Source organism: Cyanistes caeruleus, chromosome 15 (assembly GCF_971803275.1).
Source record: "Cyanistes caeruleus chromosome 15, bCyaCae1.hap1.1, whole genome shotgun sequence".
Classification (NCBI taxonomy): Eukaryota; Metazoa; Chordata; class Aves; order Passeriformes; family Paridae; genus Cyanistes; species Cyanistes caeruleus.
This window is the reverse complement of record NC_141715.1, coordinates 16,438,482-16,461,078: the sequence shown is the minus strand read 5'-3', so window position 1 is coordinate 16,461,078 and position 22,597 is coordinate 16,438,482. Positions and strand designations below refer to the sequence as shown.

The 22,597-nt window shown below is 59.2% G+C and overlaps 1 protein-coding gene across 4 annotated transcripts in view; it reads right to left on the bottom strand.

Moving 5' to 3' along the window:
* Positions 1-8,257: 8,257 nt before the first annotated feature.
* PCDH1 (protocadherin 1) overlaps positions 8,258-22,597 on the bottom strand; it is a 52,953-nt gene continuing 38,613 nt past the window's right edge. For 2 of the 4 annotated variants that reach the window (XM_086851463.1, XM_086851462.1), the window contains exons 5-6: positions 10,806-10,848; positions 8,258-9,067 (exon numbers count right to left, since the gene is read on the bottom strand). In XM_086851463.1, the coding sequence (XP_086707589.1) occupies positions 10,823-10,848 (26 nt within the window). In that variant the 3' untranslated portion in view covers positions 8,258-9,067; positions 10,806-10,822. The remainder of the gene's footprint in view (positions 9,068-10,805; positions 10,849-22,597) is intronic. The other 2 variants (XM_086851461.1, XM_086851460.1) reach the window with 1 other exon arrangement.

The window sequence follows — 22,597 nt, the reverse complement described above, 5'->3', positions numbered from 1 at the left end:
GAGTGATAGATCTGCCCTAAGGGAGCTGGGACAGCTGGGATCTGTGTGTGGATGGAGGACCCGGACCTGGTGTGGCAGATCAGGAGAACCAGAACCAGGAGCAGAGCAGCGGTCAGGAGGGGATGGGAAGCATGGGGAGGGATTTGGGGTAGCGATAAAGGGGGTAAGAAGTCTCCATCCCTCCTGGCACTTTCCCAGTGCTTCCCCACATCCCTGCCCTGCACATCAACCCTTCCCAGCTCTCTGCAGATCCATCCCCGCTGTCCTGGCTCTGTTACAGCCAAGTCCCTCTGGCACAGAGCCCTCTGCTCTCTTCCAGGCTTTCCTTGAAGGCCTGGTGTTCCCGGGATGTGCCCTCAGGGTGAGTGCTCAGCAAGAGGGCAAGTGGCCTCTGTTATCCAGTCCCTAAGGGTCCCTTTGGAACCCCCCTGCTGTGTTTGGGTAGAAAGAACTCAGTTTTGGGGCTCTTCCTGGATTTTGATGGAGTTTCCCTGGGTGAAGGAGGTGCCACTGGGATGGGGTGGCAGCATGCAGGCAACGAGTTGGGAGTGGGCACAGCAGCCTTCCCTGATGGTTCTTCCAGATCAGATCCATGCAGGGAGACTGAGGAATGATTCAAGCCAGTTGATTCCAGAGACAAAGTTCTGGGACCACTTTCAGCTCTGCCTCATTCTGTAGGATCATAGAACATGGAATGGTTTGGAAGCAACCTTAAAAATCACTTTGTTCCACCCCTGCCATGGGCAGGGACACCTTCCACCATCCCAGGCTGGACCAAGCCCCTTTCAGCCTGGCCTTGGACACTTCCAGGGATCCAGGGGCAGCCCCAGCTGCTCTGGGCACCCTGAGGTCCTGCCCATCCTCCCAGGGAACAATTTCTTCCCTATATCCCATGTGTGGCAGTGCCAGAGGAACGGAAATCTCTGCCCTGTGCTTGCAGTATAACACCCCAGTGGGTTATGAGGGATTCCTCGATGTTATTACAACACTAATTAATCACTGGGCCTGATGGTTTTCCTATGGGATCCTTCCCAGAAAGCCAAGCTGAGCCTCGCGGGTCTGCAGTGTCCCTGCAGCGCTGGAGCTGTGACAAGGCTGCTGCAAAGAGGGAACTGAGGGGGGGTTGGATATCCAACCCCTTTTAAAACCTCCTTTTTTAAAGGCTTTGGGAAAGAATCTTCTTTCTCTGGAGTCAAACATTGCAATTTGGGGCTGTTTCAGGAATGCAGGTGGGACTCAGCTGTGTCCACAAAGAGATTGAAGTGCCGAGATGGGCGCAGGGAGCCCAGAGATCAGATCCACCGCCAGTGTTAATTTGGAGTTTTCCAAAGCTGCCTTTCCCCAGGAATGTGGGTGCTGGGATGTGATTGGCACCTGCTGGGCTGATGGACAGGCAGGAGGGAGCCGGGGAGGGAGGGCAGGCACAGTTCCCTCTCCGTGGAGCAGAGCGTGGCTCCCATTCCCGCTAATCCCATTAGGGCTGCTGGCATTAAACCCCCTGAGCCCTGCCTGCTCCAGGGGTGGCTGGGCCCTGCTGGGCCAGGCTCAGCTCGGGTGGATGGGCAGGAGAGCCCAGCCCAGGCAGCTGGGCCTCCTTGTGGGATTAAATCATGGTGCCAGGCCAGCCTGGGGGTCATACCGGGATAAAGGGTGTCCTGGCACTGGGAGAGGATGAGAGCAGGGCAGGGGTGGGGACAGGGTGGGGTGAGAGCTCCGGGGATAAGAGGATGGGGACAGCAGTGTGGGGGACGATCACCTGGCCCTGGAGACTGTCCCCGTGCTGGAGGATGACAGTTCCCTGCTGGCAGAGGAGCAGAGCTCCTGCCCGTGATGAGCTGCTGGTGGCAACACCCAGCCTCGTCCCCATCAATGTGGGAACAAATGGAGCCGTGCGTTCTGCTGGGGCTCCGGCTCCAGAGCCCCCCAGAGAGGGGGCTGGGCTGGCTCTAAATCTCCTAATCCCCTTCATCAGAGTGCCAGACAAGCAGAGACACCGAGCAAACTGCCTGGGGCTGGGCCCCCCTGCGTCCTCTGAGCTGCTGCAAATCCCAATCATCCTGCGGGCGATTACAGGGGCTTCTCCTGGAGCACAATATCCCATCTCCCCCAGAGGCCACCGCAACATATGCAGGGCCAGGCTCCAGGGCCACCGCGGGCTTGTCTCCCGCTCATCCTATTACCGGAGTGCCTGGCAGGGATGTGCGGGGCCGGGCAGCTCCCGGAGCCAGCGGGGGAAGGAGGGAGCGGCTCCCCCGAGCCTTGGTCCAGCTCCTCTGGCACTCCGGGCTCTCTTCCCAACCCCGATTCGGCCGCTGCCGCCCCTCTCCATGGTCCTGCGCTGGAGGTTTCGCAGCTGCCTGTGGGAATCGAGGAAATAAGACACATCTCGGGATAAAAAAAAAAAAGAAAAAGAAAAAAAGTGGTGTCAGCTCTTCAGTTCGTTTGGGAAGCTCTACACTGGCTCAGCAGTGATCCAGAGCCTTGCTGCCATGCCAGGAGGGATTTGTGGTCATCATCACGGCAGGAAGAGCTGTCCCGTTGCTCATCCAAGGAAAAATCCACCCTGCTGGGCACTCACTGCTCAGCCAACTCAGGGCAGGGCTCTGCTGCTCACTCTGGAATTGCTTGGCCCAGGAAGCACCACAGCATCTTTGAAATTCTTCAAGGATTCAGTGAGGACAGATCAGGCTGTTCTGAGGTTCCCACCTGGCTCCCTGTTTCCCAGAAATTCCCGTTCCTCTGGGAGCGAGGAACTTGGAGAAGGGAACCCACAAGCAGAGATGGTGATGGGGGTGAGGTCCTGAGGGTGCCCAGAGCAGCTGTGGCTGCCCCTGGATCCCTGGCAGTGCCCAAGGCCAGGCTGGATGGGGCTTGGAGCAGCCTGGGATGGAGGGAGGTGTCCCTGCCATGACAGGGGTGGAACTGGATGATCTCCAAGGTCCCTTCCTGAACCCTCCTGTGCTCCTGTGGCTACTGAAAACACAGCTTTAAACCTCCCAGTGCTTAGGGTTGAGCAAAATTCTTCTGGGAAAACCCTTGGGAAAGGCAGACCGGGAGGAAATGGTGCCACTGCACTGCTGGAGGCAGCAAGAAATCCCAAACCTCATCCCCATTACCATGCAAGCCCTGGAAACGACCCTGCCAGGTCTGTGCAGGCAGCTGGACAGCTGGGGCTGTGGGGTCAGGCCCTCAGGAGGCACAGGAATTAAATTTCCCGTCAAAATGGATGTCCCTGGCCTGGCACATTCCCAGCTCCTGCTGTAAGCCAGGACCCAATTAAACCAGATGTACCTGGAAAAGCCAGGTCACACCAGAGCTTTGGCACCAGCCCAGCCCCTGTCACATGCTGTCCCCACCAGCCACCCCTCACCCCTCTCTGCAGGAGCTCCAAAGCCAGGGAAGCCACCAAGGCCAGGAGCTTCCATCTCCACCTCCAGCCAGGAATGAATCCCCACAGATGGAGCAGGGATGCCGAGGCCACATCGCCCCGCTCCATGGAGCCCAGGCAGGTGGGACGATCCTGGCATGGAAGATTCCTGTTTCCCATCCCTCTGTGGGGCTCCCTGGGCACCAGATCCCATCCAGGGTGCCATCCCTGGGCACCATCCTGAGGCTGGTGCTGCTGCTGGGATCCCTGTGCCCAAGCCCCCGGCCGTGCTGGGCAGCTGCAGCATCCGCAGCCTCCGCAGGCCCCTTCCCAGCCGGTAATTGATGTGTGCTGCCATGGAAACCAGAGGGTTCCAGCCCGGCTGGATGCGAGCTCAGGGGTGTGCCGGAGGAGCGGGAAGGCTTCGTGTGCCAGTGTGGGGTGAGGGGAGAGCACAGGAACGGGGATGGGAGGCAAGGAGGGAATGAGGAGGGGAGGGAGTGTGTGGGATGGGTGGGAAAGGGCCAGAAGGGAGGGGAAGGAGGCACAGATGGGGTCAGGGAGGGATCTGGATATCCTGGGGTGGCTGAGGAGGAGGAGGGAGTGTGAAGAGCAACTGCAGGCATGGAATGGTCAGGACGGACAGGGAGGGTCTGGGATTGTCTCTGCTTAGGAAAAGACCCTTTGGTCACCTGTCCTGGGGGCAGGAGAGTGCTGGCAGCTCTGCCCTCTGTGCCAGCCTGACACCACCCTCAGCATCCGGATCCTCTTTCCTTGGGATGGCAGCAAAGGGCACTGGGCTCCCGGGATACCTGGAGACACGTCCCTGCTCCCAGCTGGCCTGGGCTGCCCTGGAGGCCAGCTGAGAGCCCCCAGCCCTCAGCACGAGGGGCAACCCCTCAGGAATGGGGGCATGGGATCCCCTCTCGTGGCCCTGCAGAGCTCTGGGGAGGGGATGACCTCAAAGGAGTCTCTGCAAAGGGCAGGGGAGGCTGAGCTTCATCTTCACATGGAAGCTCTTCCTCCCTGGAGTCCTCCAAGCTGGGAAGGAGTCTTTGCCTGATGGTCCAACCACAGAGCTGAGCAGGGAGAGGTGAAAGGCTGTGTGTGAGCCCAGCACAGCCCAGATGTGCCACACCTGTATGGAACACACCAGGGAGGGGAGAACTCTGAGCCAGGAAAGCTCCTGGTGCAGCTCGGGATCGTCGGGATCCTGTGCAAAGGGGCAGGGAAACTCCACAGCCACGGCTGGGGGAGCTCCCTGCAGCTGGGGTGGGAAGAGCCACGGATGTGCCCTGGTTTGGAGTGGCCCAGGTGTTTCCAAAGGGTCTGAAGTACCAAAAAAAACCCCAGCCATGCCTGGGAAAGGAGGTGGTGAAAGGGTGGCAAATGGAGCAAGTCTCCAAGGAGCGGTGGTGGAGGTGGGAGGGGGTCTGGAGAGCTTTGACGGGATTTTCCCTGATTCCCACCTTGGCCGGTGACAGGTGTGGGCGGCCTTGGGGCTGGAGGTGTTTTTCCATTGAAATGTTTGAGTTCCAATCATAGGATCAATCACAGAATCAAGGAATGGCTTGATTTGGAAGTGGCCTGAGAACTCATCCATGTCCCAGCCATGGACAGGGACAGCTTCCATCGGAGCAGGATGATCCAAACCCCATCCAACCCGGCCTTGAAGGAGCCTGGTCTGTGGGAAAGTGCTCAGGGGGCTTCTCCTCCTTGTCCTTGTGCAGGAACATCCTCAAGCTGGAAAACAGGGAGCCAAGAGCAGGGCAGGAAGGCAGGTAGATCCCAAAGGATGCTCGGGGGTGGGGGGGGGACGCGTGGGAAGAAGAAGCCAGGCCCAGGCAGCCGGGTTTTCACACTTTTATTGTAAAGCTTTAGGAAGGGCTAATTACAATGGAGTTGGTCATCTTGACAGCTCAGCAAACAAACGGAACAGGGGAGAACGGAAAGGGGGATCACGACGGTGTCATGCTCACGGCTCCGAACAGAAAGAAGTTACAAGGGAATCAATTTTGTGCTCACAGCGCCCGGGGAAAACCAAGCCCAAGGCCCAAAGGCTTCCCCGCACAGGGAAATGCATCACACATTGAGCAGTACAACCTTAGCAAGAGGCGTCGCCTTAGACATAGGGCACCATCTGAAAAATAGTGGGGGAACTTTACTCTGCCATAGGATTTCTCCTTTAGAAAAGCTACACCTGCATGTACATAAAACTGTACAAAAAACAAGGCATCACAAGCAAGGAAATGAAATCTCGTATAAATAGAACCAACACTGAAGAGCTACAAAGGGGTCGCTTAGATCCTTCCCACGCAGCCCGCCTGCTCCCTGGCTCCCACCTTTGGTTTTCCCCCTGGCTTGTCCTAGTGCAGTGTGAGATCCAGTGAACCCTCCTCCTCCTCCTCTTCCTCCTCCTCCTCTTCCTCCTCCTCCTCCTCGTCATCCTCCCTGTGCTTGTCTAGACTGGAGCCCGTGGGGAGCTGTCCTCCCCCCACGCGCACAGAGGCTTTATCCTTCTGGCTTATAATTGTGCAAATGAGCTTCTTCCCACAGCACCTCTTCCTCGCCCTCCCCCAGGACCGATCCTCAGTGACAAATCCCCTCAAACCCCTCTCCCAGGACTGATTCCCGGCACCTTCTCCTCCCCAGGGACCCATCCCCCTGCACCCCTGGCACCCCACTCCCGCCCCATTTCCCCCTCTGGCCTTCCCCGCACACCCACCAGTGCCCCGAGACCCCCAACCCTTCTGCACCCCCAGACCCCCGAGCCTGACCCCACTGTGCTCCCCTTCAAACCCCCACCAGCCCTCTGTGCACCCCCACAGGACTCGCCCCCCCCCAAATCCATCCCTCTGGGACCCCTCTGCACCCCCCCCTCCCCCCCGCACCGTGCTCGCACTGAGGACATCGCCAGCTGCTCCAGGAGACAACACAGCAATCCCAACCACAGGAATTCCAGCCTCGGGATCCCTCTGGAGACCCCAGCACAAGGCAGGGAGCCCACCCGCCGGGATGAGGTGGTCTCGGACAAGCGCCTCTCGGGCGTGGCTCTCCCGGGGGTCCCCAAGAGGGGCACTGGACACTGCCACTGCCTGAGCCCAGGGGAGGCGTGAGCAGCCGAGTCGGCAGTGGAGTCAAAGATCGTGGCCAACGCGGCCAAATTGCACATTCTGCCCAGTTTGGCCCTGAAACTACAGAGCTACAATAAAAACAACTTCAGGAGCGACACCTGCTCAGGCAGCCGGACCGGGGCAACGCGGCCCCGCAGGGCAGAGCAGGAATCCCGGCCGGGCGGGCGGCTGGGCATCCACCGGGAGCATCCCGCCCGCCTCCGGGGACGCGCGGCCGGGCGGCGGCAGCGGCGGGAGGCCGGGAGGAGGGTCCTGCCCCCTCCGGGTGGCACCGCCAGGTGCCGGGGCCGCGGGCGACGCGGGGTGGCAGCGGTGCCACCCGGGGAAGGCAGGGCTGGGGCACCAGGGACACGAGGGACACGAGGCGGCGGGTGCGAGCGGGCCGCCCTTCCTTTGTGGCCCGGGCCGGGCCGGCACCGCGTAGCCCTCGGGGAGCCGCCGCGTCCTGCCACCGCCCCGGCAGAGGGAGAGGAGCTGCTCAGAGCGGGGTGCTGGAGGGGGCCGGGCAGGGGGTCCCCACAGGCACTACAGCTATGGCCTGGCGCTGCGGGGTCCCTGTGCCCCCGGAACCCGGCAGAGCCCCGCGGGGACCGACGGCGCGGTGCGAGGTCCTGGCGTCCTGGCTCCCTCGGGAAGATGCCAGAGCTGGAGACGGGAAGCACAAGGGTGCAGCACGGCCCCTCCCGCGGCCCGGCGGGCGAGGACTGGGAAAAGCTCCCCAGGAATGAGGCGGACCCCTCCTGCCCAAAGCCAGGACTGCGCCCCAGCTGCCGAGGGAGCAGTGACAGAGCCAGGGGTCCCCCTCGGGGGAGCCCTGTGAGGGGCAGGGGCTCCTCTCCCCCCTGCACGGGAGCTGAGGACGCCGGGGCAGCGGGGACCTGCCGGGGACACCGGCGGACCTTTGACAATGGAAGAGAAAGCTGGACCCCGTGAGAGTGGCCCTGTGGCCTAAGGGCAGCGGGAGTCCAGCGGGCAGGGGCTCGGCGGCCCCCGCTGTGACCCTGAGACAAAGCTCCTCCTCACAAAGGCAATGGTGGCTTTACAGGCGGATGGGACGGAGGTCGAGGGCGCGGCACAGCCTGGCCTCGTGGGCATCCCCTGCCCCGGAGGAGGCCCGAGGCGATGGGCCGAGAGCCGGAGCCGCTGGCGACCTCCCTGCCAGCAGAGGCGGACTGAGGGCTTCTCCGGACCCAGCCGGTCCCTTCCTGGGGACATCCCCTCCCCGGACCCAGCCGGTCCCTTGACTGGGGGCTTCCCCGCCCTTCCTCCACCCGCCAGGCGCAGGGCCACCCCCGGGGACCCCCTCACACACCCCCAAAGCAGCCCCCACCTATGGCACAGGACAGTCCCTAGGGACCCTGCAGCTTGTGGGCACAGTGACAACGTTCAGAAAGAGATCCAGGCTGAAAAATAGCGAAGTCCCTACAGTCCGGCCAGGATGCTGCCCCTCTCCTCCAGCTCCCCAGCTGCTGTTTCAGGGACTGATCACATCTCTATTTACAATATAGAACACGAGTGCGGGCCGGACGCTGCGCTCCCAGGGGCTCTTCCACGCAGGAAACCATTCAAAGCTGGAACTTGCTCCCTGTGGTTTGTTATATTTTTCTCTCTCTCTTTTTTTTTTTTTTTTTTTTGTTTGTTTTTTTTTTCCTCTTTTTTCTGTTTTTTTTTTTCCTTTTTGTTTTCTCTTTAAACGTCTTTTTTTGTTGTTGTTGTTGTTGTTTCAAGGACAATAAAAAGTTGCGATCAGGCAGGACTTGAATGTCATTCCTATAAGATTCGTATTTACAGGAGTCTACAGCAAAGAGACAGGCAGCTGGCTCCCCGTGCTCGGGGACACTCCTCATCCTATGCCCCAGGAACTCCACCAGCTCTGCGTGGACCTTTGGTACGTAAGCCCTTCTCTCCCTTCTCCGTGCCCTCCGCACCAGGAGCCTGCCCAGCCCTCCCCGGCAGCAGTTCGGGATGCTCGGCAATCGGGGTTGGGATGCTTTTCATCCTCCCCACCCACCCCCAGCCCCGGGCAACAAGGGGTTAAAAAGGCGCTCCTCTCACCCCTGTCTCGCCCTGCCCTGCTCCCCGCAGAGCGCCCTGCCTGGAGAAGCGGCCGGAGCCATAAAGCATCATCGAAGTGGAAAATGTTCCTCTGGCCTCTGCTCCCTGCCCCCCCACGCCCAGCCTCACAGGTAGATCTCCCTCTTGGTGGTCTGGGCCGATGGGGTGGTGGCTGGCTGGAAGTCCGAGGTCTGGGTGAGAGGAATTTCCTCCATGGGAGAGTCCTTGCAGGGCTCATGGCTACTATTGGAGAAGGCACTGTACGTGGGGAGCAGGCGGAGGTTGGCCATTTTGGTGCTGCGCTCTTCCGACAGTCTGGGGCTGCCGTTCCCGACTTGCTCTTGACTCCCTCTGTCTTGGTAAGGCACAAAAGTGGAGAGTTTGAGGGCGTTCTTGGGCCTGCGGCTGGGGGAGGACTGGCCGGGCATCCAGCAGGTGTCGGAGTGGCCGAACTCTGTGCACTCCCGGGTGCAGGTCCCAGTCATGGCTACATCGGGCAGAGGCCGGAGATCTGCGGGGAACAAGGGACAGCGGTGTCACTCCCGGGAACCCCGCCTGGGGATGCAGGCATGGAGCGCAGGGGTGAGCGGCAGGCACTGGACCTGGACAGTCTCTGTCCTACCCACGTTGGCAGGGACAGCTGGACCCATGGACATCTGGGGAGCCGGACCCACAGACACCCCAGGAGCCGGACCCACGGACACACCGTGAGCTGGACCCATGGATACCCTGTGAGCTGAACTGGACCCACAGACACCCTGGGAGCTGGACCCATGGACACCCCAGGAGCTGGACCCACAGACAGCCAGGGAGCAAAGCAGAGCTGGGAGGGAAACCAGAGGCACAGAGAAACAGGAGGCAGAGCACAGGGCAGAGCTTCCCCAAGCCCCTTTGGAGACCAGGATCACAGAGGGAAGCTCCACAGCTTGGATTTGCACAGCAGGACACAGGCTGCCACACCAGGCTTGTGATCCCAGAAGTTTAGGTACCACCTGGAAGCTGCTAAGCTCCAGGAATTCCCACTGGGCACCACCCATGGCTTCACTGTGCAGAGCCAGAACTGCCCTGGGCTCAGTCCTGAGGCACAGCCATGTGTCCTGGGCAGCATCCTCGGGCATCCCTGCCCTGCTCCTACCAGGCATTCCAGGCCACATCCCAGCCTCCCCTGGCCCCCTCAGTGGGAGCCACAAACCCAGCCAGAAGTCCTGGTCTCTTGTGGAGCCTGAAATCCCCAAGCACACAGAGGCAAAGCCATGCCCATCCCCAGAGAGGCTGGAGATGCCATGGGGTGGCCTGTGGAGATGCCAGGGGTGCCCTGTGCACCAAACCCCTGGCCCTGAGGGAGCCCACTCGAGGGCACCACAGCTCAGCCAGGACTCTGAGCACCAGTTACACCAGTCCAGACTGGTGTCCTCACACACCAGCCACCCCCTGCCCCAGGTGTCCCTGAGCCTTGGCCAGGTGTCTTTGGCACAGGCAGCATCTGCCATGAGGCTTCTGAGGCTGGAATTTGCCACTTCCATGCAGAGCTGAGTGTCCCTCCAAGAGCCATCCCAGTCACGAGCCATTCCTTGATTCCTGTCCCAGTTTGGGACACCACACAGTGTCCTGGGACATGTCACTGCCTGCTGCCACAAGCAGACCCAGCCTGGTGCTGATGCTGGGGTGGAAGCAGGGGCTGTTCATGACCTTGGGGCTGCTCAGACTTCCAGATGTCCCTGTGGTTCCCAAAAATCCTCTCTGCATCTCAACCACCGTGGAGCTCTCTCCACTGATGCAGGGAGATGCTCAGGAGCTTTGGGGACCTGAGACATGTGGGGCCACCCCCTCCCCACTGGACACACACTGGTCCGCACGATTCCCTCATCCCAAAATCAGGGCAGACCCACAGGCACTCCCTGAGCCCTGGGAAGAAGCAAACCAGAGCACCACAGTGGGGTTTCTGCCCTGGCCAACACTTCCCGTTCGGGACTGCTACACACCCAGGTCACCCTGGCACAGCTTTCACACACAGGATGCAGGAGGAGGCTCCAGGCAATGCTGGGAATGCTTGACACCGGCATGGATGAAGGGACAAAGTCAGCAGCCAAGCATTGTGTGAGCACGTCTTGCCCTAAAACAGCCCCCAGTGACTGTCCCCAAAGGCAGGCCAGTTTCCCCCTGGGGCCTGCTCCCACATTCCATCCCTGGTGCCCACAGGAGCTCCCCTTGGAAGCTGGGATATGCTGGTGGGAGCCACACGGACATACCTGATGGCAGCCCCCCTTCACAGCCTGCTCCGCTCGGGGGACTCTGATGAGGGGCAGAAAAAGGACGACAGCGTCACATCAGTGCACAGCCCCGGCCTCCACACCCCCTTCAGCCTCTGACACCCCCTGTCCCCCTGGTCCCCTCCTCAGCCCCTCCTGGCCCTGCTCCAGCCTCTCAGAGGCCGCTTGGCCACCGCTGCTACTCCCTCACTCCTTGCTCCAGCTTTATCCTGATCCCAATCCTCCGTGGAGTCGCGGGACTCACATGGGGACGCTGGAAACCGCCGGGGTGGTGCCACCAGAAGCTGAGGGGTTGTGGCTGTGCACACACAGAGGGATACAGACATGGATACACGCATGGATACACGCACAGACACGCGCACGACACATCACAGCGGGATGCTCCTCACGGTGCGGGGGACAGCCATGCTCGCGCTGCAGGGACAAAAAACAGCAGCACAAAAGCAGCACAGGGCATGGGCAGCATGAAGGCACAGCTTGGCAGGACACGGCCGTGGGGCTGGCCCTGCTTCCCAGGGAATCGCCTCCATCCCTGCTCCAGGCAAGTGGAAGCAGAGAATGGAATCTGAATCCAGGAGGATCTGTCAGGTTTTCCTCTCAGAACCACAGGATGCTCCAGTGGCCACACAATGGCTCAGCCACTTTGTGGTCTTTCCCTTCTGTCCAACAGGAATTATTGCCATCCTTTCCTCACCAACTTTCCTCCTGGACATCCTTTCCTCTTCCAGAAGGGCCCTGGCACTCTGTGCTCCCAGGGGAGTGGACGGGAGCCATCCCCTCTTCCTGGGGCAGAAGGAGCTTTGCTGAGCCCACAGAGGGGACTGGCAGGGCTGAAATAAAATCTACCTCTGCAGGGAACAAAGCTACGGAGATTTCCTCGTGCCAGCAGCAGCTTGGGAATGGCAGGATCAAGCAGGAACGCTGTGTTCAGGGTTTTTTATTCTGCTTTTCCCATTGTCTGCTCCTGGCACTGAAGCCTTTTTCTAGCATTGTCCCCTTGCTTGGAGGAGCGGATTCTGTGCCATGAGCCCGGAACGGGGCAGGGTGGAATTCCTGAATAGCTGGGACTGAGGGAAAACACGACCCCATGGCCTAATTCCCAGCACATGCTGGTGGCTCAGGGACTCTGATGTGCCACCAAGCACAAATCCCTCTTTGATGGGAATTTTCCCCAATTTTGTGGGGTGGTGAGGACACAGGCCCACGCCTCGGGGTGCACAAAGGGTACTCTGGATCTCAGATCCCTCCTCCACCAAAAATGCACTTTTGTGCCTCTGAAGCGCTGGAATGTGACAACATTCTCAGGGGTTGAAGAGGACGGCCACATCCTCTCCGGTATCAATGTGTCCTGGCCATGCCAAGTAAAGCTTTGTGCAGCTGCCGTGTTTTCCCGAGCTTTGGCCCCATCCTGGTTATTCCAGGCCACCAGACTGTGCTTCCCAGGAAAGGAAGTGGTTGCTTGGGCATTCACAACCCTCACATCCTCCTGGCTCCCCCTTTCCTGCAGCTTTGCCTCTCTCTGGCATCCCCTTGTCAGCTGCCTCACGGCACTCTTCTCCTTAGGGATGAATCCAGAGCTGTAAAAGCTGGATCCCTTTGGTTTCTTGGGGGTCATGGCTGGGGTTTTACACCAGGACTCCCTCAGAGATGCCAGGTTGGCTCCTCTGGGAAGAGGCACAAATTGGTGGTGCTGCTAATTATTCCTGTCTCACTCTCTCCCCACCCAGAGCAGGAGCTGAGTTACTCCAAAACCTTCCTGGGGGATCCCAGCAAAGCCCTGGGGCACTTTGGGAGCAAGACAAAAGCTGCAGCCTCAGCCAGCAGCACTTCCATCTCCTGCAGGAGACAGGCCACGCCTGGGAGCTCCAAGCAGAGGCTGAGAGCCAGCCCCAAGCATGTTCTTTATTGCCACCTTCTGCAACATCCCCAGCCTGATCCCATGTCTTGCATCAGTGCAGGGAGAGCAGGGATAGATGATGCAGTCTTGTAAGGGAAGGGAAGTGCTGGAGCAGCTCTGGGAGGGGAGGCAGTGGGGCTGTGACACAGCAGAGCATGGCAAAGGATGCAGAGAAGTCCAGGAAAGGGAAGGAGGGAAGCACAGCATGCCAGCAGGGACTGGAGAGGCTCAGCAGCATGGGGAAATGGGGAACGGGAATGTGGAGAGAGCAGCTGGGAGGAAAACCAGATGCTTTCCCAGAGCTGGGATCAGAAAGAGCCTTCTTCCCTCCCTGTGGAGAGCTCATTGCAGCCAGCTGCCCTGAAAGCAGAGCCCCAAAACCCTGACCTGTGCTGGCCCTGGGGACAGAGGGATGGAGCCCATGCTTCACCCTGGGGTGCCAGGGGCTCCAAAGGTGTGTCCTCAGCCAGGGAAAGGGGCAGTGTTCCCAGGAAGGGCAGCATGGCCACTGTGCTGTGGACACCTGGAAATGTTCTCCCATTCCATTCCAAGCCCTCATGGCTCTGCAGACCCCTTGGGACGACAGAGGTGGCCTCCCATGACATCACCTCCCAGCAGCACTGTCCCCGCTCCCTGTGCAACATGAGCTCCCTTCCTGCCCCACAGCTCCTGGTAGTCGGCACCATTCCCTATTCCACCATTCCTGGTGCCGTTCTCCTCCAGGAGCCATTCCCAGGAATCCCCGCTGCCCATGGCAGAGCTGCTGGAAGGCCCCATCCTGCCGTGCCAATGTTCTCCACAGGTGCCACTCTCCCACAGTGCCACTCCCCACAGGTGTGTCCCCACAGGTGTGTCCCCACAGGTGTGTCCCCCACGGGAGTGTCCCCACAGGAGTGTCCCCCACGGTGTGCCTCCAAAGGCACAACTCTCCCGTGGCGCTGCTCCCTCCAGGTGCCATTTCCTGCAGCGCCATTCCTGGGAAGCGCCATCCCCCACGGCGCTGCTGCCTCCAGGTACGGGTCCCCCGGGGTGCCACGTCCTGCAGGTGCCATGTTCTGCGCTGCTGCCGCCTCCAGGTGCTGCCTCCCCCCGCTGCTGCCTTCCCTGCAGGCAGCGCTGCTGCAGTGCAGCCATTTCCTCCAGGTTCCATGTTTTACAGCGCTGCTCCCCTCAGATACCACTTCCCTGCGGAGCTGCTCCCTCCAGGCACTGGTGCTGCTGCTCCCCTCCCTAGGGAACAGCTGGGATTGTGCAGCCAAACATCCCATGTTCCTGTGCTGGCTGGCCCCATTGCAATCCCATTGCTATCCCATCCTGTCCTGTCCTGTCCTGTCCTGTCCTGTCCTGTCCTGTCCTGTCCTGTCCTGTCCTCTCCTCTCCTCTCCTCTCCTCTCCTCTCCTCTCCTCTCCTCTCCCATGGATCCCATCCCATGCCCTGGCCATCTCAGCAGGATCTTCCTGCAGGGAACAGGAGCTCCATGGCTCATTCCCAGCACGTTTTCCCCTCGCCAGGGCTATTGGCAGAGGGGAGCTGTGCTGCAGGTGGCTCCAGAACCAGGATCTCCTTCCCAAGGCTCAGAGACAAGGTCCCCAAATGAGGGGGCACAGCCAGTGCATTATCCCAGCAGGGAGTCATGGAATATCCTGAGCTGAAGGGACCCACCGGGATAACCCTATCCATCTCCTGGCCCTGCCCAGACCCCCCAGCAATCCCCCTGTGCATCCCTGTCCAAACGCTCCTGGAGCTCCGGCAGCCCCGGGGCCGTGCCCATTCCCTGGGAGCCTCTGGGGGAAGAACCTTTCCCTGCTCTCCATCCCAAACCTCCCCCTGCAGCCGCTCCCTCCTTCCCTGAGCTCTGCCCTCAGCTCCTCTGCTGCAGCTGAACCAGCCCAGTGCCCTCAGCCGCTCCTCGGATGGTCCCTGCAGACCCTTCCCCAGCCCCGGCTCCCTCCTTTGGGCTCTGCAGCAGCTGCGGATCTCTCTGATCTTGTGGCACCCAAAACTGTCTCAGAGCTCAAGGTGAGGCTGCCCCAGCCCAGGACAGAGCAGGACAATCCCTCCCTTATGCCCTGGGACACCCTTTGGATGCAGCATCCCTCTCACAGCTCCTCACCCTTGTCTGTCCCACATACCCACGTGGACAAGCCCAGAGCTCAGCGATGTCCCTGTGCAGGCCCTGTGGGAGCTGCTGGAGCTCTGCCCATCCCCACAGTGCTGCTGCAGGGATCCATGGGCATGGAAAGCTCGGGAGCTGGGAGCACAGCATGCACCCAGGGTCCCAAAGAGAACTGGGGACCACAGAGCACTGGGAAATGTCCAGGAGGGAGGCCACCAAGCAGTTGGATGGATGTAAATCAAGGAATAGGATGGATGTCCACGAAGCAATGGCAGCAAACCCTTGCAGGTCTCCTAAAGAGAACACGGATCACAGTCCACGTCAGACCCAGCTTTTCCCAGCTCGCTCACCCCCTCCCGGTGCAGACGCTTTGCAGGACCATTCCTAGCACTACAACACCCAGCCAGACGGCTGTGGGACCAATCCTAGCACTACAACACCCAGACAGATGGCTTTCCAAACTTCCCACCCTCGCTCCAGATGGTTTCCAGTATCGGAGCCCGACCCAGCGCTGCCCACCGAGGTGGTGACTGTGGCTCCGGCTCTGGGGGCAAGAACGAGCAACACCCGCTCTTCCAGCACATCCCCAGAGCTCTGCTGCCAGAGCACAGACAGGCTTCTCCTGGGCTCCGGAGTCAGGAGATGGAACACACACTCAGCATCACTCCCAGCCCCTCCTGCCCCGCTGGCTGTGCTGAGCATCAGCTCAGAGCAGCACAGACAAGTTCTTGTTGTGCTGTGGGGTGTGGGATGTGTTTTCCCTTTTCCTTGAAGGGCACAGGCTGACAGCCCCCAGCCCCTGGAGAATATCCCAGCACTCCAGAGCTGCAAACGGCTTCGCAGCCCCTGCTGAGGGCATCCAGCAATGGATGTGGACAGATGCACCCAGCAGGCTCCGCATGGCCGGCACAGCTGGGGCTGGGGCGCTTTGCCTGGCTCCCAGGGGATCTGTTCTTCCCTTGCCCAGCTCCCAGGGGACCTGTTGTTCCTTTTCCTGGCTCCTAGGGAATGTGCTTTCCCTTGCTCTGCTTGAAGGGGATCTGTTCTTCTTTTTCCCAGCTCCCAAGGGATGTGTTCTTCCCTTGCCGAGCTCCCAGCGGATCTGTTTCCCCTTTTCCCAGCTCCCAGGGGATGTTTTTCACCTTTTCCAGGCTCCCAGGGGATCTGTTTTCCTTTTCCCAGCTCCCAGGGGACCTGTTTTCCCTTTTCCCAGTTCCCAGGGGATCTGTTTTCCCTTTTCCCAGCTCCCAGGGGATCTGTTTTCCTTTTCCCAGCTCCCAGGGGACCTGTTTTCCGTTTTCCCAGCTCACAGGGGACCCGTTTCCCCTTTTCCCAGCTCCCAGGGGATCTGTTTCCCCTTTTCCCGGCTCCCAGGGGATGTGTTCTTCCCGGGGGTGCTGGAGCAGCCGCCTCCCTGCTGCGGTCACACCGCAGGCACTGCGTGCACAGTGTGGCACAGTGGCCACAGCAGCGGCAGGCAGAGCCCCCAGAGGGATGTTCCTGGACACTGAGCCCCTGCAGGGCTCAGCCACACACTGAGGGCTCCCAAAATCCCCATCCCTCCACAGCTTCCCTGCAATTCCCAGTGAAACAAATTCAACCCCTCTGTAACAGATTTTGGGCTCACGGTGCCACCCCCGTGATCTCCTAGCCCGGCACAGAGGGGCCTCAACCTCTGCTGGACTAGAAAAAGCAGAATTATTACATTAAACTGCTGAATAATTATGTTAAGAAGCACCTTAATAGGATTACAGAGTTCAAAGGTTAGGAAATGCCAAAATTAGGATTGTCCAGGCAGCCCTAATTCTCCTCCTGTGAAAGCGCTTTGTGATGCAGACCAGAGTCACACTCTGGTGGGAAATATTTCCCCTGGGGTTCCTTTGTGGATTCCAGGGAGAGGACAGAACCACCTGGGAGATTCAAGGGGGAAGAAGCTGCTTTGCCAGTGAGACTCTGCTCCAGAGGCTGCAGCAACTGGGGAAGGTACAAGGAAAAGCTCAAGAGATCACAGAAAATTCCTGCTCTAAAAAGGGACTGGAGGATGAGAGGGGTGTTGCTCACCTAGTGAGAAATGAAAGCAATTTTCTCTCCGCTTTCCAGAAATAAAATATCTGGGCACATTTCACTGGCACTTCTCAACATATTTGGGTACCTGGCACATACCCTCTATGAAAAATTGGGTCCTTGCAGCTAAAACTCTCAGCAGCCAAAAGCAAAGGCAAGGAACGAGCATTGATGGGCAATCCTCACTCACATTGCATGAAACAACCCAATCCAGCTCCAGAACAAAATCCTGGATTTCAACATCCCAACATTATCCTCTGGCCGTCCTACAGACGAGAGACATTCCACAAATATCCACCAGAAAGGCTGGGGAGCCCAAATGCGTCCATGGAATAACCAAACTCTCTTCCCTGCATTCGCTCCCGCAGCACCCAGGTGAGCAACAACACCTGAGGTTCCTTTAGGAGCACACAAAGCTCCTAAAAACATGGAATTTCGGGTAGTGGAGCTGCTCTCCTTCCTTCCCTGCCCCAGGAGCTGGGACAGGTGGGAGCACGGGCTAATGATGGTTATGTAAATCCCACGGGAGCAGGCACCACCTGCCATCCCCGGGGGCTGCCGGCTCATGCATGCCTTGGATGCGCATTCCTGCTGCCCAAATTCCTCCACGATCGCTCCTGCCTGCATTCCCACCGGTTCTGCTGATGGATGCACGGGATTCCGCCCCGGGGGTCTGTGGGGATGATCTGTCCCCACCTCCAGGCAGGGGCCCCCTGGGGACACGGGAATGGCTCCCAAAATTCCTTGGGGACACGGGAATGGCTCTCCCAGAGTTCCCTGGGGACACGGGAATGCCCATCCGAGAGCTCCCTGCCACACTCCGGGTGTCCTGTGCTGCCAGTGTCACCACAAGGGGCCAGGCCGCCAGACGCAGAGACACCAGTGTCACTCTGACACCCACTGACCTTCCCGGCCCCCAGGTGCCCTTCCCTCCCTGGCTGAGGGACAGGTGGTGGCCCTGGTGGCACCAGGCCCTGGGGAGCTGCCAGTCCATATTATCACGGCTTGGTGATAGACAGTGGTGCTCTTACCCCGTGTCCCCAAGGCCCCAGCTCTCAGAGCATCCCTGGTCGTGGTTGCAGAGGGGTGGAGACCTGAGCCGTGGCAGGACTGTGCCCTATGGGGCTGGGGACAGTCCTCCCACCCAGCAGGGGGATGTCACAGCAGCAAATGCTTCTTCCAGGAGGAAACTGAGCACATAATCCTTGAGCTTTGCCTGTGAAAGGCCAGCTCTGGGCTGGGGGGAGCACAAAGGGTCCCCTCCAGCCCCATCCCACCCAAACCATGGCACTGCACCATGGCATCCCTGGCACTGGCCTGGGCACCCTCCTCCTGCTGCATCCCAGCACTCACCCAGCACTTGCAAGGGTTAATCTGCCTCTCCAGAGCTTCTCAAAGCTAATTAGAAAGAGCCTGGGCAAGTGTGGTGGCAGACACCACTGCACTTATCTCCCCACTTCCGGGGCTCTGCCCTTATCATTTAATTAAAGCTGCATCCGTGCTTCCCTGGCTGGCAGCAGCTCATCACCGAGGGCACTGGAGCTTGAGGCAGCCTCTGCCAGCTCGCCAGGAGGAGCAGGAGAAGGGAGGGAACAGCCCCCAGGAAGGACAATCAGAGGGAGAGGAGGATAAAGGCAGAGCCCCTTTGTGCTGGCTGGGGACTGGGAAGGCAGTGAGGGACCCCTGTGTGCCACCCCTGTGCTGTGTGTGGGGACAGCTCTGCTCCAGGTGGAGCTGGGTGATGGCACAGCCTGGGAATGAGCCAAGGAAATGCTGTGGTGGAGGCACTTCAGGCTGGCTCCATCTCCCAGAACCCCTGAAGCAACTCTCCCACAGAATCCCAGGATCACCGAGGTTGGAAAAGCCTCCCAGCCCAAGGAGTCCCAGCTGTGCCCCATCCCCACCCTGTCCCCAGCCCAGAGCACTTAGTGCCACCTCCAGCCCTTCCTGGGACACCTCCAGGGATGGGCACTGCAAACCTCCCTGGGCACTTCCAATCCCTGAGCTCCCTTTCCATGGGGAAATTCCTGCTGCTGTCTACCCTGAGCCTCCCCTGGCCCAGCCTGAGGCCGTTCCCTCTCCTCCTGTCCCTGTTCCCTGGCAGCAGAGCCCGACCCCCCGGCTGTCCCCTCCTGCCAGGGACTTGTGCAGAGCCAGAAGGGCCCCCTGAGCCTCCTTTTCTCCAGGCTGAGCCCCTTTCCAGCTCCCTCAGCCTCTCCTGGGGCTCCAGCCCCTTCCCAGCTCCGTTCCCTGCCCTGGACACGCTCCAGCCCCTCCAGGGCTCTCTGGCCATGAGGGACCAGAACTGGACATGGCCCTCGAGGTGCCCCAGCAGAGCCAGCACAGGGGACGGGCACTGTCCTGGCCCTGCTGTCACACTGGTTCTGATCCAGGCCAGGTGCCCACAGCCTCCTTGCCCACCTGGACACACCTGGGCTCCCAGCAAGGCACCCTCAGGTGCACCCTGACCCCTGAGTCCCAGAGCAGAACCAGCCATGCTTGGTCCTCCCAGAGGAAAAGGACAATCCCTGCCATCCCAAAGAGAACTGGGGACCACAGAGTACTGGGAAATGTCCAGGAGGAAGGCCACCAAGGCACTGGATGGATGTAAACCAAGGGACAGGATGGATGTCCACAAAGAAATGGAAGGTGTGGTGGTTTCAGTTCGAAACCAGTTGTGCTGTGGGATGAGAGCAATCCACTTGCTCCATGTGGTGACATGGTGGATAGAGGGAAGAAAGAAAAAAAATTCATTAACCTCCCCCCGAGACATTTCACCATGATTACAATATAAACTTTCCTCTATCATTCTACTTTAACCTATGACCTAATATGTGCTTTGTCCTCTATTTCTCCTAAATGATCTTTATCTCACAGCTTTCATCAATTGCCTGCATTCTCCACTGGAAGATGCTCTCCAAAAGAGAACATGCATCACAGGATCATGGAACCACAGATGAGTTTGGGTTGGAAGGAACCTCGAAGCTCATCTTGCTCCCTGCCAAGGGCAGGGACAGCTTTCCTTATCCCAGGCTACTCCAAGCCCTGTCCAGCCTGCCCTTGGACACTTCCAGGGATCCAGGGGCAGCCACAGCTGCTCTGGGGCAACCTCAGGCAAAGATTTTTTTCCTGATATCCAATCTGAACCTCCTCCCTGTCAGTTATAATCCATTCCCCTGATGGATGCCTTGTCTGAAGGCCCCACACGGCAGTGTGGGCGCGGCTCCCCAGGGATGTGTTCTGCAGCACATTCAGTGCACATTTTGGGACAAGCAGCCCCCAAACACTGCTGGCAGCTCCCATGCCAAATTCCACACCTCCCTCCCAAAGCGTGGTTAAGCTAATGGATCTTGAAAGGAAGATTTTCACAATCACTTTGTTAGAAGGGCTGAGGCGGCACGGCTTGTTCTCCAGAACCAGCTGGAACAGCTCCGCTAAAACTTGGGAAAAAACAGAAAAAGAAATCAACCTGAGGGAAACCCAGCATGGAAAATTGAAGCTGCGGTGTTGGAAAGCAGCTGAGGCGATAAGCGATCGGAAAGGAGCCTGCACAACACAAAATGTCAGAGCCGGAGGCTGCGCAGTGCAGGGAATGATCCTCGCTGCAGGCTCCCGGAGCTGCTCCAAAGGCACAGCCTGGCTGGAGCTGGGGGTTGTGTGTGCCTGGCACGCCCTGGGCGCGAGGAACGGAGCCACGGGAGCAGCCCAGTGCCAGCCCTGCACTGGGAATGGGAGCACCAGCCTCAGAGGAGCTGGGAAAGGAGCTCAGCCAGAGAAAAGGAGGTTCAGGGGCACTTGGTGGCTCTGCCCAACTCCCTGACAGGAGAGGGCAGAAAGGGGAAATCAGGAGCTGCTCCCAGGGGACAAGGGCAGGGTGAGCGGCCTCAAGTTGCACCAAGAGAGGTTCAAGTTGGACATCAGGGAAAATATCTTTCCAGAAGGATGGTCATACCCTGGCAGAGCTGTCCAGGGCAGTGGTGAAGTCACCCTGGCAGGATTTCAAGGCTGTGTGGATGTGGCACTTGGGGACAGGGGCTAGTGGTGGTCTTGGCAGTGCTGGGGGAATGGCTGGGCTTGACCATCTCGGAGGCTTTTTCCAACCTTAATTCCACGATTCTGTGCAAAGGGTGGTGCCCTCCCCCACCTAATCACACAAGCCAGTATTAAGGGGCAATATTTGGATTATTTTTAATTCATTTTCAGCACGGCCAGTCCTCTCACCTCACCTACAGGCACGGGGGCACTCCAAGGAGCACCAGTCCATGTGTACAGGGATTTGGGAACACCGGCCTGGCTTTGTGAGTCCTCTCCAGTGTTTGCTCCTTGGTGGCTGCCTCTCATTGTTCCCGGGTATTATAAAGCTCTTGTGTCAAGGAGAAAAGAAGTGGCGTTCGCATGTCTGCCTTTGAACAAAACCATTGTTCAGCTCCATCAACAATTTAATAATCCTTCCCCGGCAGGACAATGGATGGGGGGAAATTGTTGGTGCAGGGGGGCCGGGAGCCACAGAGCCAAGTGCTGTTCCCGGCCTTTGAAGTCAGGGAGGTGTTTAGGTGACAAAAGGAATCGCAAGTTTATGAAAAGGGCTCATCTCAAGGAGGGGATCTGCAAACAAAGGCAAGCGAGACCACTCGGAGGGAAGCGGAGAAGGGAGAAGGAAGAGCCCTTGGAAGAGAGTCAAGCCAAACCCCAAGGAAGCCGGCGAGAGGAAATGACAGTGTGGATTTGCATGTGGACGCTTTGTTTCCTTGCCACAGATCTTTCCTGGGCTGCTTCCGAGGAAAGGGAGCACCCCCACGTCATTCCAGCTCTTTTACAGCCTGCCCTGCCCCTGCCTGAGCTGTCCTGAAGACACCGAGGGGGAAGGGGCAGATCCCTGCCAGAATTTTTGGCCGCTGTGAGAAGAACCAGGGGATGGGCACTGAAGGCAGGGTGAGACTCGTGGGCTGCGCTGAGGGGGAAATGTCTGTCCCTGATGGAGGCACACAGAGCCCTGGATCCCAAAGCCAGCCCTCGGGAGCCAAACCCACCTGAAATCCAAGATACAGCAGTCCTGGGAGCGTTAGAGCAGGGATACAGTCAGGGAACTTCTGAGGAATGATCCCACATCAAACGGGGCCGTTTCCCTGCTGATGGCTCCGAGATCCAGAGCCCGAACCCCTGGACTGCCCAGCCCCTTTCTCTGCAGTGCAGCCGTGCCACAAAGCAGCTGAAAACGCTCCTTATTGACGCCTCCAACGCCCACAGACTGCGAGGCTGAAAATCTGCAGTGGGGAGAGGTTTTGTGGCTGGCACGTGGCAGGAGCAGCACTGGTCACATCCTCCTGTGGTGCAGCCAAAATTCACCCCAAGGAATCAACCCTGCTGCATGAATTGGACCATTTTCCCTCCTGCTGTGATTGCCCACCAAGCACTGAAAGGATCTGCCACCCTAATGGCCAGGACTGGGGAGAAATTCCCTTCTCCTGGAAAAGCGGGAAGCATCTGGCTGCAGGAGCAAACACGAGATATGGGGAAGTTTAGGAATGGGGCATCCTGGTGATGGATCATTTGGGGGGAAAAAACCCCACAAAACCCCGATCCTGATGAATTTTGCTGTGCCCTGTGTTTGTTTTTAGGATGGCAGCAAGAAGCCCTTGCAGGAAAGCGGGGAAAAGAGAGATAATCGCTTCCGATAGGGAATATCAACATCC